We start from the raw sequence: 21,948 nt of genomic DNA, 5'->3' as shown, positions 1-21,948 counted from the left end.
TTGAGGATTGCACCAGTAATCGGAAAGATGCTGCGTCGAAGAACTTTCTGATGGTTCTTAATTTCCATAGTGTCGAGAAGCCTTTTTTGATCAGTAGCTCTGTGTGAGTATCTAGAGTGAGGTGACGGTCCAGTGTCACTCCCAGGATTTTTATGGTGTTGACAAAAGGGAAGTTCTGTCCATTCAGGGAAATTGAAGTGTCTTTGATTTTGTCATTCGGGTTTGCCTGGAAGAATTTGGGTTTTTTTCGGCGTTGAGTTTCAGTTTGAACTCAGTCATCCATGATTCGATTTGCTTTAAAGTTAATACTAAATGATTCCTCGTCTCAGGAGTCAGGCTTGTTAGGGGAAGGATTATGGTGATGTCATCAGCGTAGATGGTACGATCGTTTAGTCAAGAATCCTTGGAACCAATTTAATACATTACCGGAGAGACCTATTGTTTCCAAGCAGTCTATTAGGATGGCAAATCGAAAGTACTACTCAAGTCCAGCTGAAGGATTAGTGCGCTAGAGCCTTGGCTGAATAGTGTCAAGGAGAGAATCCAGCAATGAAGCAATAACTGTTTCTGTGCTGAACCCAGAACGAAAACCTGATTGGTTGTCATGAAGTATGCTGAATTTATCCAGGTATCTTACTAAATTCTGGTTTACCAAGCCTTCCATCAGCTTTACAAAAAAAGGGAATGTTTGCAGTGGGTCTGTAATTCAATGTCAAGTTGATAGATTCCTTGGGGTTTTTAGGATTGGAGTGATTAGTATCTGACCTAGCTCCTCGGGAAACATACCACACAGTAGTAGAGAGGAGAGCCAATCATGTAACTTGGCTTTGAAGGTGACTGGAGCGGCTTTCATGAAGTTTGGTGGGCAACTGTCCAATCTGCAGTACGAATCGGCGTATTTCAAGTAGAGTTTGCAGAATTGATTCCAGGTGGGGATAGAAAAATTATTCCAGTACCAGTCTACCCTGGGTTCGTCAATGTGTTGGGCGACTGGGTAGTTCAAATGGTTGGTTGTGGAGATCAATAGGTTGGATCTTAGGTTGTTGATTTTGTTCTTAAAAAATTCAGCCAGCGCATCGGCTGATGGTGGGGGGGTCTGTAGTGGGGCGGGAAAAGGCCTGTATATCGTAAAGATTGTTAACAAGTTTGAATAGATTCTTAGTGTTGGTGTTGGGAAAGCCTATTTTTTTGCTCGTAAAAATATGTGCGTTTTGTAGTTATAAGTTTTTTGTATTTTTGTATTCTTTTAGTTTTAGTCTCCAATTTGTTCTACCTATATTAATTCCTGATTTCAGCCATTGTCTTATTTCAGCCATTATGGAAGGAAGCCAGCAGCAAGGAGCAAAGGCTGCAGAAAGCCCTTCACTCTCTCTGGATGCTCAGCTCCAGAGCCACAAACTCCTGTACTTCCTGTGCTCAAACGCTGCCCTAATGCATGCTCCTGCATCACCCACATGTCCCTAAAGCATCCTCAAACCACCAGACGTACCCATGTGTACAGGAGGTAAAACCCCCCCAAAAAATTCTGAACCATAGATTTTTCTTGGTTTACCTCCTCTACACATGGGTGCGTCTTATGGTTAGGTGTGTCTTGTGGAGTGAAAAATACGGTAATTGACAGTCTCTACATGTGGAGGTCTGTAAATGTGTCAACTACACATGGCAGTTACAAAATCACCATTTTCATATGAAAGTGCTCAAACTTCAACATGAAACAGCCAGGCCTATGTCGTTTTATTTATTTATTCATTCATTCATGTATCTTTCTAAAATGGTTACTCCTGCTGTGTTAGGTGCTTTCAATTCGTGTTCGAGTCCTAGCAGCTTGATTGCACACACACACACACACTCCTTCTGACGGTGTGACCTTCCACTTCATCGTGTGTTTTCGAAAAGGCTCTATATCAGCAAGGCCTTTCCTATAAGGAATTTGGCATGTCCTCCTCTAGATGTTTCAATTCTGATCTCTACATTCTAAGCAACATTGAGGGATAGATATGCAAAGTAATTTAACCAACCAGAAATGGTTCTTGGCCAGTTAAAATGCCTGTTCGGGGCTGACTGCTAAGTTTGAGTGATACGTAACTGGTTAGTACTGCTAAAAACAGTCGGTCCGCGCCAAACTGAAAACCGGCTTTTTGGGGGGCATTCCAGGGTCAGAGTCAGCACTTAGCCAAGTTAACCGCATAAAAGTCAGTTTTCTCTTTATGCAGTAACCCATAGCTGATTAAGTTCTGAATACTGTGCTTAACCAGCTATAAGTTAGCTGGCTCTGGAAACCTGGAAATTCAATACTGATGCCCAGTCTTACCCCCTTTTTTTACAAAGGTGCGCTATGCTTTTTAGCACACCGTAAATAGCGTGTGCTAATCACGCACTAAACGCTAATGTGTGCATGTTATCCTATGGATTCATTAGCGGTTAGCACATGCATTGATTTAGCGTACGCTAAATGTGCGCTAAAACGCTTAGCGCACCTTTGTAAAAGAGGGCCTTAGCCTGGAATTGAACATCTGTATTTAATACCAGTGGTGGTCAGCAAAATGCTGATTGCTGCCAGCTGAATACTGACCCCATGTTTATCCCTGTACAACACTGGGAATACCTGTGTAATTTTTTTCGGCTGCACTAACCATGGCCACAACATACCCCATATGAATCGGTTAAAACTGAATCCAGAGAAGACAAAATTCTTCTTTGCATCACTCCGCAAAAACATTGAGACCTCCCTAACATTAAATGCTGCTACCTACCTGATCCAACCATTAAGATCTTGGGGGTTATTATGGATCAGAATTTAACTATGAAAAATCAGGTCGATGCACTAGTGTGAAAGGGCTTCTACACGCTGTGGAAATTGCGCACTATAACAGCTTATTTTGAAGCATCATTTTTCGAATTGTTGGTACAATTTCTAGTTCTAAGGCAGCTGAATTATTGTAACATTGTTTATTTAACAGGTATCCAAAATAATCTGGATTGCATATCATTCAGAACGCAGCTGTTCGACTTATATTCGGTCTAAAAAAGTCAGACCATGTCACCCCTTTTTTTTCGTGAGCTGCACTGGTTTCCTGTCGAGGCTCATGTGAAATTTAAGTTTGGATGTATTTGTTATAAAGTTTCAGCTGGGCTAGTACCTAATTATTTAATAGATTCATTTCTTTCTGTCAATTCAAAGAAGTCTAGAAGATTACATGCTTTTTTCGCTTTCCCACCAGTTAAAGGTTGTTAATTTAAAAAGTACCATCAACGCCTTTTTTCCTACCAAGCAGCATCCTGGGACAAGGATCTTAAATTAATGATACTGGCCTCCGCTTCTTATCAAGATTTTAGGAAATAATTGAAAACACATTTATTTTCAAAATTTTTAGGGAATATTTAATTATCTGATTGTTTATTTAGTGTTTGGAAACCACAAAGAACTTAACGGTTTTGTGGTATAGAAATTTTATGTTATGTTAGCGCATTCTCTGGTATTTACATATGAAAATGCAACTATTTAAACATGCAAATGCTTTACAAAGCTTCTAAAAGTCTTTGTTTTTCTAAAGATACACCACGGGAAATATTATTTTGGAAAAAGACCAATAATTATCTACCGTATTTTCACGCATATAACGCGCGCGTTATACGCGTTTTTACCTACCGCGCATACCCCTCGCGCGTTATACGCGTGAGCGCGGTATATAAAAATTTTTTTACATAGTTCCCACCCTGCCCGACGCCCGATTCACCCCTCCCAGCAGGACCGCTCGCACCCCCACCCCGAACGACCGCTCGCACGCGCTCCCACCCGCACCCGCATCCACGATCGGAGCAAGAGGGAGCCCAAGCCCTCTTGCCCGGCCGACTCCCCAACTCCCCGACAATATCGGGCCAGGAGGGAGCCCAAACCCTCCTGGCCACGGCGACCCCCTACCCCCACCCCGCACTACATTACGGGCAGGAGGGATCCCAGGCCCTCCTGCCCTCGACGCAAACCCCCCTCCCTCCAACGACCGCCCGCCCCCCAAGAACCTCCGACCGCCCCCCCAGCCTACCCGCGACCCCCCTGGCCGACCCCCACGACACCCCCACTCCCCTTCCCCGTACCTTTGGTAGTTGGCCGGACAGACGGGAGCCAAACCCGCCTGTCCGGCAGGCAGCCAACGACGGAATGAGGCCGGATTGGCCCATCCGTCCCAAAGCTCCGCCTACTGGTGGGGCCTAAGGCGCGTGGGCCAATCAGAATAGGCCCTGGAGCCTTAGGTCCCACCTGGGGGCGCGGCCTGAGGCACATGGGCCCAACCCGACAGCGCACGGAGAGTCGGGGCAGTGCACGGAAAGTCAGGGCGGGTGAACGGAGAGTCGGGACAGCGCACGGAGAGGCGGGGCAGTGCACGGAAAGTCAGGGAGGGTGAACGGAGAGTCGGGACAGCGCACGGAGAGTCGGGGCAGTGCACGGAAAGTCAGGGAGGGTGAACGGAGAGTCGGGACAGCGCACGGAGAGGCGGGGCAGTGCACAGAAAGTCAGGGAGGGTGAACGGATAGTCGGGACAGCGCATGGAGAGTCGGGGAGGGCGAAAGGAGAGTCGGGGTGGCCAGAGGAGAGTCGGGGCGGGCGAAAGGACAGTCGGGCAGCATGCGCGGTATACCCGTGAGCGCGGTATACAAAAGTTTTTGTACATAAAATCGTGGTTTCTGCACGCTATACCCGTGTGCACGTTTTACACGGGTGCGCGTTATCTGCGTGAAAATACGGTAATCAACAATTTCTATACATAGTTCCTGTTACCTTTTAAAGCAGCTGAAGGCTGTGCTTCTTTTCTTTTCACAGGCTCTGAAAAGGAATACACATAAATTATTCAAAGATGTAAAAAAAACATGGCAGAGGAACATGAAGGCTTTTGAAATATGGAAGCAGGACAATATACTGTATAATAAGATGCACCCAGGGCAATATTAAGAATAAGGTTTGATGTATATGAAATATGTATCCCTAAAATACATCCATCCAAACATTTGTCACTCTTATGAAACAATTTGCCACTTGATAAAAAGGACTTGCGACATGTCTGTGACTACAAGTCTATAAATATATATTTTTACTAAAGATAACAGTAGTTGATATAGAGGGACATTTTTGATATAGCATCCCTTGAGAAGAGGAGACTTCGAGGGGATCTGATCGAGACTTTCAAAATACTGAAAGGATTCGACAAAATAGAGCAGGGAAAGCAGTTATTTACAATATCCAATGTGACACGGACAAGAGAACATAGACTGAAGCTGACGGGGGACAGGTCCAGAACGAATATCAGGAAGTTCTGTTTCACACAGCGAGTGGTGGACACCTGGAATGCTCTTCCCTGATTGAAAATGCTGGAATGGAGAGGGGTTTTATTTTTTCTGTATTGTTACTGATTGATTATAAGTGCTTATTATGATTATTAATATATGTATATTGTTTTGCACTTTTTGTTAGCTTTGAAAACTTAATAAAGATTTTTTAAAAAGAAAAGAAAAACCCTCTAACTTTTTATTTCGAAAATGACCATTTTTTTTGAGCATAGTACATGTATTTTTTCAAAACATTTTTGAAAAAATAAAAGTCTAAACTAAACTAAACCTTAGGTTTGTATACCGTGCCATCTCCACAAGCGTAGAGCTCGGCACGGTTTACAGAGTTAGGATAGAAAGGAACTCCAATGAAGGGTTATAGGAAAGGAACAAGAAGAAAGAGAGGGACAAGGGTCCCAGAGAGCAGGAGGTGTTAGATTTTTGAAAAGAGCCAAGTTTTCAGGTGTTTGCGGAAGAATTGGAGGGAGTTTGAATTTCTGAGCGGGGATGTGAGGTTGTTCCAGAGTTCTGTGGTTCTAAAGGGGAGGGATGTTCCTAGTTTTCCTGCGCGGGATATACCTTTTGTAGAAGGGAATGATAGTTTCAGTTTTTGGGAAGATCTGGTGGAGTTAGGGTTAGAGGAGTTCCAAAGGAGTGGAATAACGGGAGGAAGGATGCCGTATAGAATCTTGAAGGCTAAGCAGGCACATTTAAAGAGGACTCTGGAGTGTACTGGGAGCCAGTGGAGCTTGGACAGGAGTGGAGAGACGTGATCGAACTTGCCTTTTGCGAAAATAAGCTTAGCCGCAGCGTTCTGAATTAGCTGAAGTCTATGGAGGTTTTTCTTAGTTAGGCTTATAAAGATGGAGTTGCAATAATCCAGTCTAGAGAGGATGGTGGATTGAACAAGGACGGCAAAGTGAGAATGATGAAAGCAGGATCTCACTTTCCTCAGCATATGAAGGCTAAAGAAGCATTTTTTTTTACCAAGGAGTTGAGGTGGTCATTGAAGGAGAGAGAGGAGTCTATGATGATGCCCAGGACTTTGCTTGAAAACTCGAGCTGAAGAGTGGGGCCGGAAGATAAAGGGATGGAGGTGGGTAAATGATCTAATATTGGGCCAAAGAAAAATGTACACAAACAAGCCAATGGGACGTACAAGCAGCCAGTGTTCTTAGCAAACAGGCCACAGACATTTTTAAAACAGATCTTGCCCCAAATGTCTAAGGCCCTCTTTTACTAAGGTGTGCAAACCGATTAGCACGCGCTAAGTGCTAACGCGTGCATGTTAGTCTATGGGTGCTTAAGCATTTAGCGCGTGCTAATTCGATTAGTAATTCGGTTAGCGCGCCTTAGTAAAACAGGGGTAAATGGTGTCTTGGGCCTTATGTTAAATGATCAATTATCACTGCAAAATATCCGAGTGCTAAGCCCACCCAACACACGCCTTCAACAAACACCCTTAGAATTTAGACAGCCAGAAAAACATCTACAATATGGGTTTTGAAAATAGTGAGTTGGATGTTTTTTTAGCAAGAAGAATATCCAAATGGCACTTTATGCAATATTTTGGTCATTTTTCTCTTTTGAAAATGAGCCCCATGAAAAAATACAGTACAGTGCTGGCACTGAAAATGGAAATTATATTTGAAAGATCCTTACATGCAAAGCGCATTATAATGGCTAAGGCTGGAATGTGTAATTTTCAAGGAATACTCAACAGAAAATTTTAGAGTGAATGGTGACAGGTAGTAGAGCAATCACCAGAGCATATGGCACACCAATTCAGTTTTCATGATTCAATAGATAAATCTATTTGTTTCTAGATATGTTCTTTCTTTGTTTCTTATTTGAAGGCCCTTGTTCTTTGGGTACAAAAAATAATTTCTTATAGTTTAAAGTTGAGACAGGAGTTTGGTTTATGGATGTCCCAATTTTGGCATTGCTTGGAAGATTGTAGATTATTAGGGATTGTTCAGAAGGGAGATACTGGTTTGTGAGATATCTGTGAGGGGTTAATTGGGCAGAATAAAGAAGCCTCAACCAAAGGGGGTTAATCAATGTGTGGCTTTGGAGCAAATTTAGGAGCTTGATTTTGGGGAAACAGTGGGGGAGGATTACTGGCTGACTTTTTGGACAAGGGTTTGAAAGCCTACACTCTGACCACCCCTTCCCCATCCAGTAGTCTGATCTATCTCTCTTTTCCCCCTCCTGTGGTCTGCCATCTCTATCTGCCCCCCTTCTCTTTCTTCCCCTGGAGGTTTGGCATCTTTCTTTCCCCTTCCTCCCCATCCCCATGGTCCAGCATCTCTCTTAACTTCCCCATGCTATCTCCCCACCCCCTTTTTCCAGGATCCAGTGCTTGCTCACCCAGCACTGCTATAACATTTTGGCTGTTGGCAGAGTGAGTAAAGCAAACACACTGCCTTCAGTGACCTGGAAGTTTTCTCTCTGCTACTGCTTCCCACCTATGTGGGAACAGGAAGCAGTAGTGGAGAGAAAACTTCTGGGTCGGCGAAAGCAGCGTGTTTGCTTCACTCACCCTGCCGACAGCCAAAAGTTACAGCAGCGCTGGGTGAACAAGCAGTGGATCCCGCGAGGAGGGAGGATTCTGGATTGGTGCAAGGGGGGGGGGGGGAAAGAGGAGGCTCCGGATAGGTGCAGGGGATGGGGAGGAGGACTTCAGAGAGGTACATGAGCTGCTATGGGGTTACTAGATGTCCGGTTTCCCCAGACAAAAGTTATAAAATTAAAAAGCCACCCGGACTCCCGACACAGTCCTCAAAAAGAGGACATGTCCGTGGAAATCCGGACATCTGGTAATCGTATGCTGGGGGAGGGGGAGAGGTCTGAGAAAGAAAGCTCCCACAGGAGACGGGGGCTAGAAAGAAAGAGAGAGAAAAACCACCCATGGGGAAGGGGGTTGGAGGGAGCGAGGGATAGAAGCACGGCAGGGGAGGAAGGTTTACTAGAAGGAAAGAGAGAGAGAGAAGCACCTATGGCTAGGTGGAGGGGGTGTGTAGGGAGAGATGTGATCATTGGGGATCTTTTGGGGAATATAGGGTAAAGAGAGGCAGATGCTTTGGGGGAAATTGAGAAAGTTGGTGGATTTTTTTTATTTTTATTTTTTTTTGGGGGGGGGAATGCAGTACCTTGGTGAGGGGCAGGGGAAAAAAGAGAGAGGTGAGGGTACAAAAGAAAGGGGAAGAAGGAAGAGAATCTGGACAGGGGTTGAGATATGGTCTTATAGGTAGGAAGGAGAGATAGGGATGGAGCTGGAAATGATGGGATGATGAGATGCAGTGGAGTGTAGATGAGGGCTAAAAGGGTACAGAGGATGGGAAGGGGTACTAAGGAAACTGGTAGAAGTGGAAGAGTGGGTCTGGTGGGAAGCAGGGGGCGGGGTGTGGGTAGGTCTGTGGGTAGGGTACATGTCCTCTTTTTTTGCCTGCACGAATATGGTAACCCATGAAGTTATTAAAATGTCTTGGCGCTGGCTATAGAATTTCCTCGTAACTGCTAAACTTACATGCTGGGTATTTGCAAGGGGGCTTACACATAGACAGAGCAAGAATGAGCCTCAAACTTACATACGTAATGTACAAAATACTGTGAGCTATACACATATTTCTATTGCATAGGCAGACACTAATGCAGAATTTCTTTGGCTGGCATAGGTGCACTCATCAAACTTTTAGGCACATATACACCAAGTTAGGTTAGTGTTTTATAAAGGAAAGTAGGTACCTGAGTTCCTTAATAGAACAGACTCCAACCAGGCACCCTGTTATATAATTGCTCTTTTAAGTGAGTAGCACTCCCATATATTTAAATGTCTATTCACCTCTGTAACTGGCCTTTTATAAAACAAAGGGGTTTGAGCATTAACATAGGTAATCTGTTTGGTTTAAATTGAGCCATTACCTTTCTCTTTCAAGGTAGATGGAGGCTTTACTTGTTTTTCTTTTACAGGCTCTGTAAGGAAGGAGACATCAAAGTATGTTGAACTAATTAAAACAGTAAAATAAAATAATGAAATACAATCAGCTCTTTTGCTATTTACCATGGTATGGAATGTAATTTGATGTAAATAATGTGATATTACCAGGAGCCAGATAAGGAGGTGGGCAGGCCTAGGGCTAGGGCAACAAGAGAAGAGGGGCTGGATTCGGGAGGGGAGGTACTGTTCTTTGTTCAACTCCATATTTAACCCTTCCCCCCTTCTCTTCTGCTTGCTGTTTGGATAGGAGGGGTTAAAGCAGAGCTTCCCTGCTGCCCTGAACTCTGAAAAGAAGTGATAGCATTCCCCAGAAATTAAGCCCTGGATATCAACAATAGACACAATCCCTCGGATTCTTTTTTTTTTTTTTTTTTTAATTTTTATTTATAAAATTTTCATTCTTACAATAAATGAATAGCATAATATTTAGTTTATAATAATTATAGTTGTATGTACAATATCATATCATATATATTGAATCCCTTTCCCCTGTTATTTGTTTTTTCATTTTTCCTCATATTAATTTCTATATTTCCCTCCCTAACCCTATATTATTATTATCAATGTGTTAAGATATCTGATCTTTAGAATATTTTGTCAATGGATCCCATATTTTCTTAAAATTTTTTATATTTCCTTGTTGTAATACCAATATTTTCTCCATTTTGTATATGTGACACACCGAGTTCCACCAGAATGTATAATTTAGCTTGGTATAATCCTTCCAATTTTGTGTGATTTGCTGCATGGCAACTCCTGTCAATATTAAAAGCAATTTGTTATTGTTTGCTGATATTGGACTTAGTGTTCTCATTGCAGTACCAAATAATATGGTATCATATGAGAGACCAATATGATTTTCTAGTAATATGTTAATTTGGGGCCAAATTAAATTCCAAAAGGCTTTTATGCAAGGACAAAAAAAAATTAAATGATCTAATGTCCCTACTTCTATTTTACAATGCCAGCATCTATTAGATCTAGTATTATCTATTTTTTGCAAGCGCGTCGGGGTCCATAACACTCTATGTAATAAAAATATCCATGTTTGACTCATAGATGCTGACTTTGTTAATCTTAATCTCCAGGACCAGAATCTTGGCCATTGAGATGCAGAAATTGTCTGTCCAATCTCAATGCTCCAAATATCCCTAAGTCCAGTTTTCTTTTTTTTATTTAGAAATCCATATATTAATTTATACAATTTTGCGGCTTGGTGTCCCAAGAAATCCGCCTGGAAACATAAAACTTGCAAACTATATTGGGTATTAAGATCTTTCCATTCAGGGAACCCTATCTGAATGGCTTACTTCAATTGCATCCATTTAAAATATTGTGTTTTATTTAGTCCAAATTTATTTTGCAATTGTGAAAAACTAAGCAAGGAACCTTCTGATATGACATCATTCAATGTTCTTATTCCTGCATTTATCCATTGTTTCCAGACGATTTTAAATCCGCCAATTCTGATCCTGGAGTTTACCCATATTGATTGATTTAGAGATTTAGCTATTGGTTCTGGTGATAGGTTACTTATGTATCTCAATGTTTTCCAAGTATCTAAAAAGATTCTGTTATCTTTATATCTCCTAGGCATTGTTATGGTAATTAGATGTTCTGGATATAAAGGGAACAGGAGCTGCCATTCTAAATACAGCCAATCAGGTACATTCTATAAATGGCACACACATTTCCATGCGCAAAATTGTATGTTATTTTAGGATGCATATGTAATTAAATTGGCCAATAATTGAGTACTAACAATTAAATATTGGTGTTAATTGGCAACAATTTGGATTTGCATGCGCAGCTTGCTATGTGCTATTCTATAAAGATCTGTGCACAATTTTTATAGCATGTAACAAAAAGGGGTGGGGCCATGGAAAGGGACGTGGCCAGTTCATGGGCATTCACTAAAGATATGAACAGTATTACAGAAAATTGGGGACCCATGCTTAAATTATGCACCAAGGCTTACACCTGGTTTCAGTTGATGTAAATCCTCACGACCAAAGTTTGATGCAGAAATCACTTCTATGCTCTGGTCTTTAAAGAACACCTAACTCAGAGCATCGTTATATAAAAACAAAAGAATTGCCATATTGGGACAGACCGAAGGTCCATCAAGCCCAGTATCCTGTTTCCAACAGTGGCCAACCTAGGTCCCAAGTACCTAGCTAGATCCCAAGCAGTGGATTTCCCCAAGCCATCTTAATAACGGCCTATGGAAAGGACTCCTTGTTTTAGTTTAGTTTAGTTTTTTGCCTTTTTATTGGTTGAACTTCTATTTATGTAGTACAATGCGACAGTTCCAAATTATTATATCAGGCTACCTTTGTACTATAGACATTTCTAATCAGTGAATCTCATTGTTTAGTGCATATGGTAGCAAAGTGCATTACTTTACCTTTTGCCTTTGGAGGAGTTGGGTGTTTTTCTTCCTTTTCTATTTTTTGTTCTGTCAAATAAAGGAAATTCATTATCTGGACCTATAAAGGAGAAGGGTTATGGCTAGTAAACAATTACAAATTGGCAATTTAAAAAGGAAAAGTCCAAGTATACCGTTCCTTCTTTAATCACTGCTTATATGTGCAATAAGCATAGGCAGGCATACATATACGCATACTTACATCTGACCCAGGACAGACATAAACAGGCATATATGCATGTCTAATAATTATACAAGGACTTTAAACTTTTAAATTAGACAAGGATATTAACCTTGAGCAGATAGGCAGCAAATTAAAGACTTCATTATCTTCATACCAGGGCAAGTAGCCTTTCCTGACATAAACCTGCTTTTACAAAACCATAGTGCAGTTTTTAGCAGTGGCTGCGGCAATAACATCTCCGATAGTCATAAAATTCCTATGAGCATCGGAGCTGTTACCGCTGTGGCCGGCACTAAAAATCATGCTATGGTTTTGTAAAAAGGAAGGGGGGAGGAGTTATTATTATAGTAGCTGAAAATTATTACTGATTGATGCTGGAGATGGCCACATAAGAACTGGAAGGCTCTAGAACAGGTCCATCAAGCCCAGTATCCTGTTTCCAACATTGGCCAACCTAGGTCCCAAGTACCTAGCTAGATTCCAAGCAGTGGATTTCCCCAAGCCATCTTAATAATGGCCTATGGATAGGACTCCTTGTTTTAGTTTAGTTTAGCTTTTTGCCTTTTTATTGGTTGAACTTCACTATACTTCTATTTATGTAGTACAATGCAACAGTTCCAAATTATTATATCAGGCTACCTTTGCACTATAGACATTTCTAATCAGTGAACCTCATTGTTTAGTGCATATGGTAGTAAAGTGCATTACTTTACCTTTTGCCTTTGGAGGAGTTGGGTGTTTTTCTTCCTTTTCTATTTTTTGTTCTGTCAAATAAAGGAAATTCATTATCTGGACCTATAAAGGAGAAGGGTTATGGCTGGTAAACAACTAAAAATTGGCAATTTAAAAAGGAAAAGTCCAAGTATACTGTTCCTTCGTTAATCACTGCTTATATGTGCTGGCTAGTAACATAGATATATATTTTTTTCAGGAGATTGTAATTTGTTACTAAGGGCTCCTTTTACGAAGCCGCGTTAGTGGCTTTATCGCACAGGACTTTTCATCACGCGCTAACTCCCGCACTAGCCGAAAAACTACCGCCTGCTCAAGAGGAGGCGGTAGCGGCTAGCACAGCCGGCAGTTTAGCGTGCGGTATTATACGCGTTAAACCGCTACCGCGGCTTCGTAAAAGGAGCCCTAAATAATTATCTCATGGACCAATAATAAATGTAATGCTGTCTCACCTGGAGAAGATGAGCCATCCAAATGGGCTGTGCAAATGCACAGATTCAACTCAAAATGCTCATTTTATAAAACAGTTGAATCTCCAAATATTTTATAAATCAACAGCATTAATGGTTTATATCGACCTTATGAAATGTAGTCTTCAGAGCCTCAGTGCCACCACTCTACCACTCAATAGGCTTTCATTAAGGCAAGATTTACGTGCCTAATTGTCATCGGCTCACTAGTAACTTATTACAATTTTTCTAATAATATATTAGAAAAATATTTGAAAAATTATTTGAAAAATTGGAATAAGTTACTAGTGAGCCGATGACGATTAGGCACGTAAATCTTGCCACAATGAAAGCCTTTTGAGCGGTGGAGTATGGCACTAAGGCTCTGAAGACTACATTTCATAAGGTCAATACAAACCATTAGTGCTGTTGATTTATAAAATATTTGGAGATTCAACTATACTGGCATTACTGTAATACCTCTAAATCAAATTATTTAAGATATCCATCTTTGATCGAACATTTTACAAAACAGGCAACAGGCATCATTTTTCCTATTATATTCAGAGACTTCTCACATATACCATCTTTGCAGCATTTGTCAGGCTACAGTGGAAGCAGGTTCTGAAGTGCTCGTCTAGCTTTGGTAGCCAATAAATGGAAAACGAGACAAGCATGGTAGCTAGCCCCGACTCTTAGCCCTTGATTTGGCAGCTGGAGCAGTGCTTGCTATTTCAACACAGCAACCTCGTATTTAAAGCAGTATTGTCTTCAAGTCATCTTTAAGCAATGGCTTCTCCTTGCTTCTGTCTCCATGACAAAGATAATGTCATCACATTTCATTACATTACCTTGCTTAACTGTCTTCACTATTTTTTGCTCTTTCATTGAAGGTACTGCTGCAAGGCAAAGATAAGGTTTAATAAGACTCTCGGACAGAAGCGCCGCCACTGGAAAGAAATATAAGTTTTCATGAATAATTAAGCTCTGCCTGTCTTTCAGAAGCAGGCAGCGTCACACATTTATTGTTTTTCAGTTTGTTTGTTTTTTGTTAATTTAAAATTTGATGACATTCCTCTACAGTAAGGCCAAAATGTGGTACACTGGTACAGTAATATTCAATCAGTAATATAAATATTGTCAACTCAAATTATCCTCTTCCTTTCCTAACAGTCACCCAATCCCAACTCACTTTGAACTATAATAAAACAACAAAACCCAGCTAAAATTCACCCTCTCTCCCATTTTATAATCCTGCATAACCTACATCACATTCATGGAGAAGCAAGGAAAAAGCGCACCAGTGAGAAGGAACATTCAACGGGAAAGAAATAGAATAGAAAATGCTAAACAGAGAAACAAAATAAACCATTCAAATTAGGGTAAACCTTAATAGTGAGCAATAATGAGAAAGAACCGGAATAAGCATCATGGGGAAAATTTTATATATGGCGCCGAACATTGCGTGCTACTTCTGCAATTAATTTTCTGTGTGGAAAAGCATTCTACCAGATGCAAGGCACCAAGAAGGAGCAGAAACAAAAAAAATCCATGTGAAAACATACATGCCCCCATTTATAGACTAGCACATGTTTTCACATAGATCTGAAAAGGGTGTGGGTCATGGGAGGGACATGGGCAGGTAGGGGCATGCAGTGGGATTCACGCCCAACTTGCGTACTGGGATTCACACCTGATTTTAATTGGTGTAACTCGTTGTGTAGCATGAAATGATTTTATAATTCTGATGTGATTTTAAAATATGTAGCATGATATAGTTAATGTTGCTGGAGCTATGAATTTGAATTATTGCCTGACCCAATAGATTATTAATTTTGATGGACTTAAAGTAAATAATTCTGCTTGGAGTTAAAGTATATTAATTTGATGGATTTAAAAGTGAATTTCTGATTTGGTTTTTGAGCCCAGCCCTGCCTCCAGCCATCTTATCCAGGTGTTGTGTTAAATGCACCTATTACAAAAGAAAGGACTGAGCCATTCACCTTCTGAAAGTGTTAAGTACATCTATTCAGATAAGACAAAGACAGGGTGGATACCAGAGCTAAACATAATTTTAACAGGATGTAGGCCAGCATCTCTTCACACCAAATTCATTTCTGGACTATTCCAGTCTGAAAGAACAATAGAAGCTCATCACACCATTTTAAGCCACTCAAAGAAGATTCAATCAGATGACCACATCTGCTTAGAAACAGAGGGAATTGAAAGACTGCTCCATGATTGGATGTGATGCCATTCTCAGGGTATGGACAATTGCTATTGTGACAGGGAAGCTCCTGTCACAGTGAAAACTACTGCTAAAACTCCCCAGAATGCAGCACAGGGCTCTGTAAAACCCGGCATGGAGCCAGGACAGCTGGCTCAGCCAAAAGAATGCAAGCCCAGGCAGGTTCCAGCACAGCTGAAGAGCCAATTAAGGAAGGCTCTGAAAACCACTAATTTCCCCTATCACTCCTTTCCAGAGGTCAGGGAGAAACCTGAGACTAATATAGAGAGGGGTGGAGTCAGACCCAGGAGATTGCCTTATAGGCAGAGTCAGTTTACAGACGAGAGGAAGCAGGAGAGGAGGAAGCAAGAGAGAGAGAATGAGGACACAGCTGTCTCTGATGAGAGCAGCCAAACTACTCCAGGAGTTTCCAGGTCACAGAGGGTGCCTGAATCTCAGCATGAGCGTATGGCAGGAAGCCAGCACCTAAGGAAAGGTGGTGCAGCACTTGGGAGGTACAGTGACTGGCAACTTAAACCCCAGAGAGAAGGGCTGAGAAATTATCCCCAGGGAAAGGCTGCAAGTATTTTGGCAGACTTGCAGAGAGGGGGATGGGCAGCACAACCGGAGAGAATTAAGGAAACTTTAAGCCAAGGTTCCCATGAGGGTGAATGGGAAATGTGCAGTGTCCTGAGTAGTATGAGTGAGGAGGACATGGACCTGGGGGAATACAATATGTGAGAGTCCTCAGCTAAGCTCCTGAAGAACGTTCCCTCATTGTATGTGTTTCCCGATAGCCAGAGCAATGCTGGCCAAGTTAATGAGGTGAGAACAATGTGTTAAGCAAATGAAGAGAGCTGAGAGGAGAAAGGGCTTGAAGCAAGCCGTGCTCAGCTAGAGAAGCTAAAAGGTGTTAAAGGTCCAGAGAGATCAATAAATCCCAGTGGGGATACAAGCCAAGGAAGGCTCTGAACTGATAATATTTTGATGTTATAATAATTTTTGCTGTTTATAAGGAGGTGCAATCCAGCTCCTCAGTAGAACACCTGAACTGGACCATCATAGTGTGCAGGAGGCACCTAAAGGACTGTAACCAACCAAGGTGAATGTTTTTCTTTTTTGCTTATGTTTTCTTTTCTGTATACTTTGGGACCGTAATAAACCTGATACTATTTTCCAAGGAATCCGGTATCCGGGTCTTCCTTTCACTACCATATAAAAGGCGTACTAAAAATCTTACTTGTGGCCCGGACCATAGCTTCCCACCTACTCGGGGACGGGCCCGGCCACACTATGCATCATGGGTCCAGTTTTCAAGCCAGCCACATCTATAAAGCCAGACACACGCGCTGTCTTCTCTCTCTCTCTTTTCCCTGGATCACCAAGGCTGGACATTCTTTCTTTTTTTCCTGGGGTGCTACAACCGTGTGCTTCCACTGGCCAAGTGCTCAACCAGGCTATGCGGCTTCTTCTCCATTTTAAGAACTATTCACATCGTGAGTAATTTTAAGAATCCAGATAAATTGATCCTTCTGCTTTAGCAACATTTTGGGCTCCTTTTACTAAGGTACGCTAGCGGTTTTAGCGCATACTAAAGATTAGCGTGTGCAAAACCCGCACTAAATGAAAAATACTAACGCAAGCTCTATGGAGGCATTAGCGTCTAGTAAGCGCCTTAGTAAAAGGAGCCCTTTGTCTAGTGTATCCTATTATCTTTGCTTAAAGATCCAATCTGTAACTGTTTTTACCTGCTTGATTTTAATTTTATGCTTAATCTTGCTTGGTAAAAAATAAAATTTTAGTTTGTTTGCAACTTCTTTGAATCTCGGCCTTTTTATACCTTATTATTACAGAGATAAGTTTTAATCAAGCAAGCTAATTTTCCCTATATTAATATTTCTGTATAAATTATATTCCTCTCTTTGAGAGGGTGTATAGTTTATTGGTGGAGTTCCATCCATTTAATAATAATTTTGTAACACTTGCGCCCAAAGCCAAGCATGAATCTTGGCACTATAAGGGTGCTGATCCTGGAAGGCCCATTATAGAATGCTATTCAATGCCAATTTTTTCATCTAGTTTGCTGTTATCATTAATGTCTATGCACTAAAGTGAACTATAAGGGGAGTGTGTGGCACAGTGGTTAGAGATACAGCCTCAGCACCTTGAGGTTGTGGGTTAAAATCCCCTGCTGCTCCCTATGACCCTTGGCAAGCCACCTAATCCACCATTACCCCAGGTGAGCCCACCAGAACGGATAGGGAAAAGTGCTTGAGTACCTGAATGTAGGTTGGTCACTGGGAAGGATATAAACTAATATCCTCCTCCCATCAACCTACAGGTTTGGGAGGTAGGAGGTTAGGATAGGATGGGGTAGGGATCCAGATGAAGAAGCAATGTGAGGATCAGGACAAGGAGATCAAGGTTGTTTGATATATCATAGGAATTAGAACTTGAGAAGGGCAAAACAGTAAGAAGGACAATATTACAGGACTGGTTAACATGGGATACAATAATACATATTGTACATAGAGCATGAGAAAGCTAAACATTAGAAGATATAATCTCCACTTTACCTACCTATTGATACTGTGACAGTCACTTCAACTTGTTCAGGATCTGAAAATTCAAGATCAGGATAGAAATGAAGTGCCAAAAGCATATCACAAAACTCACTGTTACAATATAGTTACTAAGCTGCAACACTATTTGGACAATTCTATTACATACACATAATTATCTATATATTTTATCATATATGCACATATATGCCAAACTTCCATCGATGCACTATGCTATAATTATGTTTCTTATATAGTGGATATTTTATAGGTAGGAGCACACATTGGTGAAGTCTGGACAGAGTATGGATGGATCTCACAAATATGCATATCTGTGGCTGGCGAAAGTGATCATGCCTAATTTATAGGTACTTAATTTCATGGTTGTACTTATATTCTATATAAAACAGTAGGCACCTACTTTCCATTATAGAATAGGCTCCTAACAGGTGTTCTCTGGTGTCTATTTTTGGATGCCCAGTTATTCATAAAGCATCTACAATAGATTCTTTACACTACAGTAGAGTCTCGGTTAACTGGGCCTTAGTTAACCGGGACTCTCACACAACTGGCAAAAAAAACCACCAGTGGAAAACAAAGAATGGCCCACGAAGCACCAGCGGCAGCATCCTGAGCTGTTAATCCTCCTTCCCTCAAGCCTCAAAGCAGCTGTCCGCTGCCAGGGCTTGTTTTGAGGCTGCCTCCTGCTGACCGCTGCGCTTTGGGTAAGGAAGACAGAGAGGGAGTGAGGGGGTTCGTGGCTCAGGACCATTGCCTCCTTTGCCACTTCAGGGCTTGAAGGAGGAGGGCTTTGCAGCTCATGACCACTGCCACGTTGGTGCTTTGGGGTGGAAGGGGGTGGGTTGGAATTGAGAGTGTGTTAGACAAGGTTTCTAACATACTCAACCAGAAAAACAGTTATCCGGTATCCACCAATACCCGTGGGTGCCAGATAACTGAGATTCTATTCTATTTTATTGCATTTCTTTTATGGGGAAGTATTTTCATAAAGTAACCTTGCTATTCGGAATTCAGGACATTTGAGTCAAAACGTTTGAAATGCATTCTTGTCTATAGACCTTTTATGGCAAATTTTCATAAGCTCATTTCAAAGTTCTATTATAAACAGTTTACACTAGGGCAATTCTATAGCAATTAGGCCCTCAGAGGGAACTTGGTAGAAGTCTGCTTATAAAAGAACATAAGTGTATTCTTTATAATGTAGTACACAGACAAATCTACTGGGTCAACAAAAAAAATTACAATAAAAGGTCAGAAAGTTGAAAGAGTGCAAAATTCAAAAGTGGTTCCAGACTTTTGCATATCACTGTAGACATAACGAAAATGGTCCTCGAAATCAACTATAATAATATATGTAAAAAAAAAAGTAAAGTGAAAATGAAATTTAGCATATAAGCTCCTAGAATGTGCACAATAATGTTATTTGATAAACTTACTAACACTATTTGAGTATAAAGCATGAAGTATCAACTGTCATCCAGTGATTGACCTCTGTTTTATATCTTCCTTTAGGCCATTCAGGTACAATAAATTTTAGACCTCATCTTCCAAGTCCAGATAATTACAGACCAGTGTGCATTTCTACTTTATTTGCTGGGAACATTTGCTTCATCCTGTCTCCCTGAGTCACACAGCCTTTTCTTGTTTAAGAAGTTCAGATGTACATCTCCACGTCATTCCTGGGCATGTTTAATGTTTTCCTTTGAGAATATTAATCACTTAACTCCATAAACTTGCTAAATTAAACTCCTACCTTACAGAATATGTATGAGGTTCCAGACTCTGAATGCGTCACACAACAGTCTTGGCAGAATAAATCACAGATACTGAGGGGATATCCGAAGACGCTGACACTAATGTCATATATCAATGCTCTATAAATCAATAATGCTGCCTATTTATAATACTAAATAGAAATAATATATGCAATTGATTCTTTGTGAGAGAAACTAATATATACTTATATCATTCACATTCATATAACACATATATCATGACTTATCTTTTCTGCCATAACAAGACTTCAGAAAACATGGTATTTACTAACTGGGTTAAAGGAAAGACACTGTGGGGCTTTTGACTAAGCTGTACAGGTAAATGGACTTAGCACATCCTTACAAGGGCCGTTCCTGTAGGGTTACCAGATTTTACTCCTGTAAAATTCGGACCCATGGTCCCGCTGTCAGGCCCGACCAGTTTCACCCAGCCCTGCCCAAGTCACGCACCGTTCTGCCCCAGCCTCGACCCCCTCAACCTGTTCTCGTCCTCGGGACTGCATCAGGAGGGCATCTGTGCATGCCCTCCCAATGCGGTCCCAAGGTGGAAGCTTTTCACCAGCGCGAGCAGCTTCTCCAGCCTGCTAAACCCATTTCTAGCTTAGCGGTCAAGGGTTTGTTTTTTAATTGTTGCATTTCTGGCAGATACGCTAATGCTAGGATTAGCGCATGGTTATTTCAAAAAATGAATGCAGTTATTAGGAGGCACTAAGGACTCATGCTTTATGGATTTGCTAACCAGCTGGTGAAGTGGTTATGACAGCATACTAGCTGATTAGCATATCCATGTCCATTCTCTGCCTTTGACACACACCTTAAAAAAAACAAACACTTGCTTAGCACTTGCAGGTGGCAAAATGAACGCAGAATGTTTTAGTGCATCCTGCGTTAAGCTGTGTTAGGTATGTATTGATGCCTAATGCAGCATAGCAAAAGATCCCCGTATATTTGCCTGTTGACATGCATTAAATGGCAAAACTATGCATTATTTTAGCACATATTATGTTAATTTAGGCCACCAAAGGCAACAGAATAATGACATGCAGAGTATGCAAATGCATGCAAAGCACTTTATTATTATTAGGCAAATAGAATAATGCAGCTTGCGTTGAACTCTCTACTACTGCTATTACTACCACTACAACTACTTATTTCTATAGTGCTACTAGACATACACAGTGCTATACATGAAAACACAGAAGAGACAGTCCCTGCTCAAAAGAGCTTACAATCTAGTCAAGACAGATAAACTGGGCAAGAAGGTGCATTAATACACCGTGCTCAGGTGGGGGAATTACAGAGGGAATGGTAAGACAGATTTTGGTGCTTAGAAGGTGGGTTGGAGTTTGGAATTGAAAGCAGCTTCAAAGAAGTGGGCTTCGAGTCTGGTAAAAACATATGATTACAGAGCCCTGAAATCCAAGCAAGGACAGAATATCGATGACTAGGTAGTGATTTACTGTGTCAAAAGCTGCAAACAGATCAAGAAGGATGAGGATGGAGTAGAAACCTTTGGATTTGGCCAAGAGCAGGTCACTGGAGACTTTCATAAGGGCAATTTCTGTAGAATGAAGAGGGTGAAAGCACGATTGCAACAGGTGAAGACAATGGTGGTGAACAGCACGTTCGGGTAGGGGAGGAGGGAGGCAGGATGATAGTTGGAAGGGCAGCGAGTCCAGCAAGTGTTTTTTGAGGAGTGGTGTAACGACAGCATGTTTGAAAGCATCAGACACAGTTGCGGTGGAGAGTGATAGGTTAAGGATATAGCCAATAGAGGGGATGACAATAGGAGAGATGGTGGTAAGTAGATGGGTTGGGATGGGATCAGAGGAACAGGTGGTGAGTTTGGAGGATGAAAGAAAATGTGCAGTTTCCTCAGTAATTTCAGGAAAGGAATGAAGGGAGGTTGACAGAGTGGGCTGAGGGAGGTGGTTCGATTGAGAAGTACTCAGCCATAGTCTGGGGGGAGAGTGACAGAGGAGTTGGATGTAGAGAGACCTTGAGTAAGGAGTTTTAGAAGCAGTGAGAGTTGACGCTGAAAGAGTCAATATGGCAAATGAGAGAGCGGATTGGAAGGAGGGTCAGGATGAATTTGAAATGAATGAAGTCAGCATGAGAATGGGAACTGAGCCAGAGCCGTTCAGCAGACCTGTCACAGACAAAAAACAAAGGAGAAGCCAAAACACAAAAAAACAGTGGGGTGGATGAAGAATTAGGTCAACCAGCGATGTTCATGAAAGTCTTTACTA

At 41.5% G+C, this 21,948-nt stretch overlaps 1 protein-coding gene across 46 annotated transcripts in view; it reads right to left on the bottom strand.

Annotated features, from left to right (window-relative positions):
- The window catches only part of TRDN (triadin), a 597,259-nt gene that overhangs the window by 152,545 nt on the left and 422,766 nt on the right, over positions 1 to 21,948 (bottom strand). For 44 of the 46 annotated variants that reach the window (XM_033935829.1, XM_033935830.1, XM_033935836.1 and 41 more), the window contains 5 exons: positions 17,923 to 17,961; positions 13,967 to 14,014; positions 12,648 to 12,698; positions 9,247 to 9,297; positions 4,778 to 4,822 (listed from right to left, as the gene is read on the bottom strand). In XM_033935829.1, the coding sequence (XP_033791720.1) occupies positions 4,778 to 4,822; positions 9,247 to 9,297; positions 12,648 to 12,698; positions 13,967 to 14,014; positions 17,923 to 17,961 (234 nt within the window). The remainder of the gene's footprint in view (positions 1 to 4,777; positions 4,823 to 9,246; positions 9,298 to 12,647; positions 12,699 to 13,966; positions 14,015 to 17,922; positions 17,962 to 21,948) is intronic. The other 2 variants (XM_033935820.1, XM_033935810.1) reach the window with 1 other exon arrangement.

Source organism: Geotrypetes seraphini, chromosome 3 (assembly GCF_902459505.1).
Source record: "Geotrypetes seraphini chromosome 3, aGeoSer1.1, whole genome shotgun sequence".
Taxonomy (NCBI): Eukaryota; Metazoa; Chordata; class Amphibia; order Gymnophiona; family Dermophiidae; genus Geotrypetes; species Geotrypetes seraphini.
Note: the sequence above shows the minus strand (reverse complement) of the source record. Positions and strands in the feature narration are given on the sequence as shown.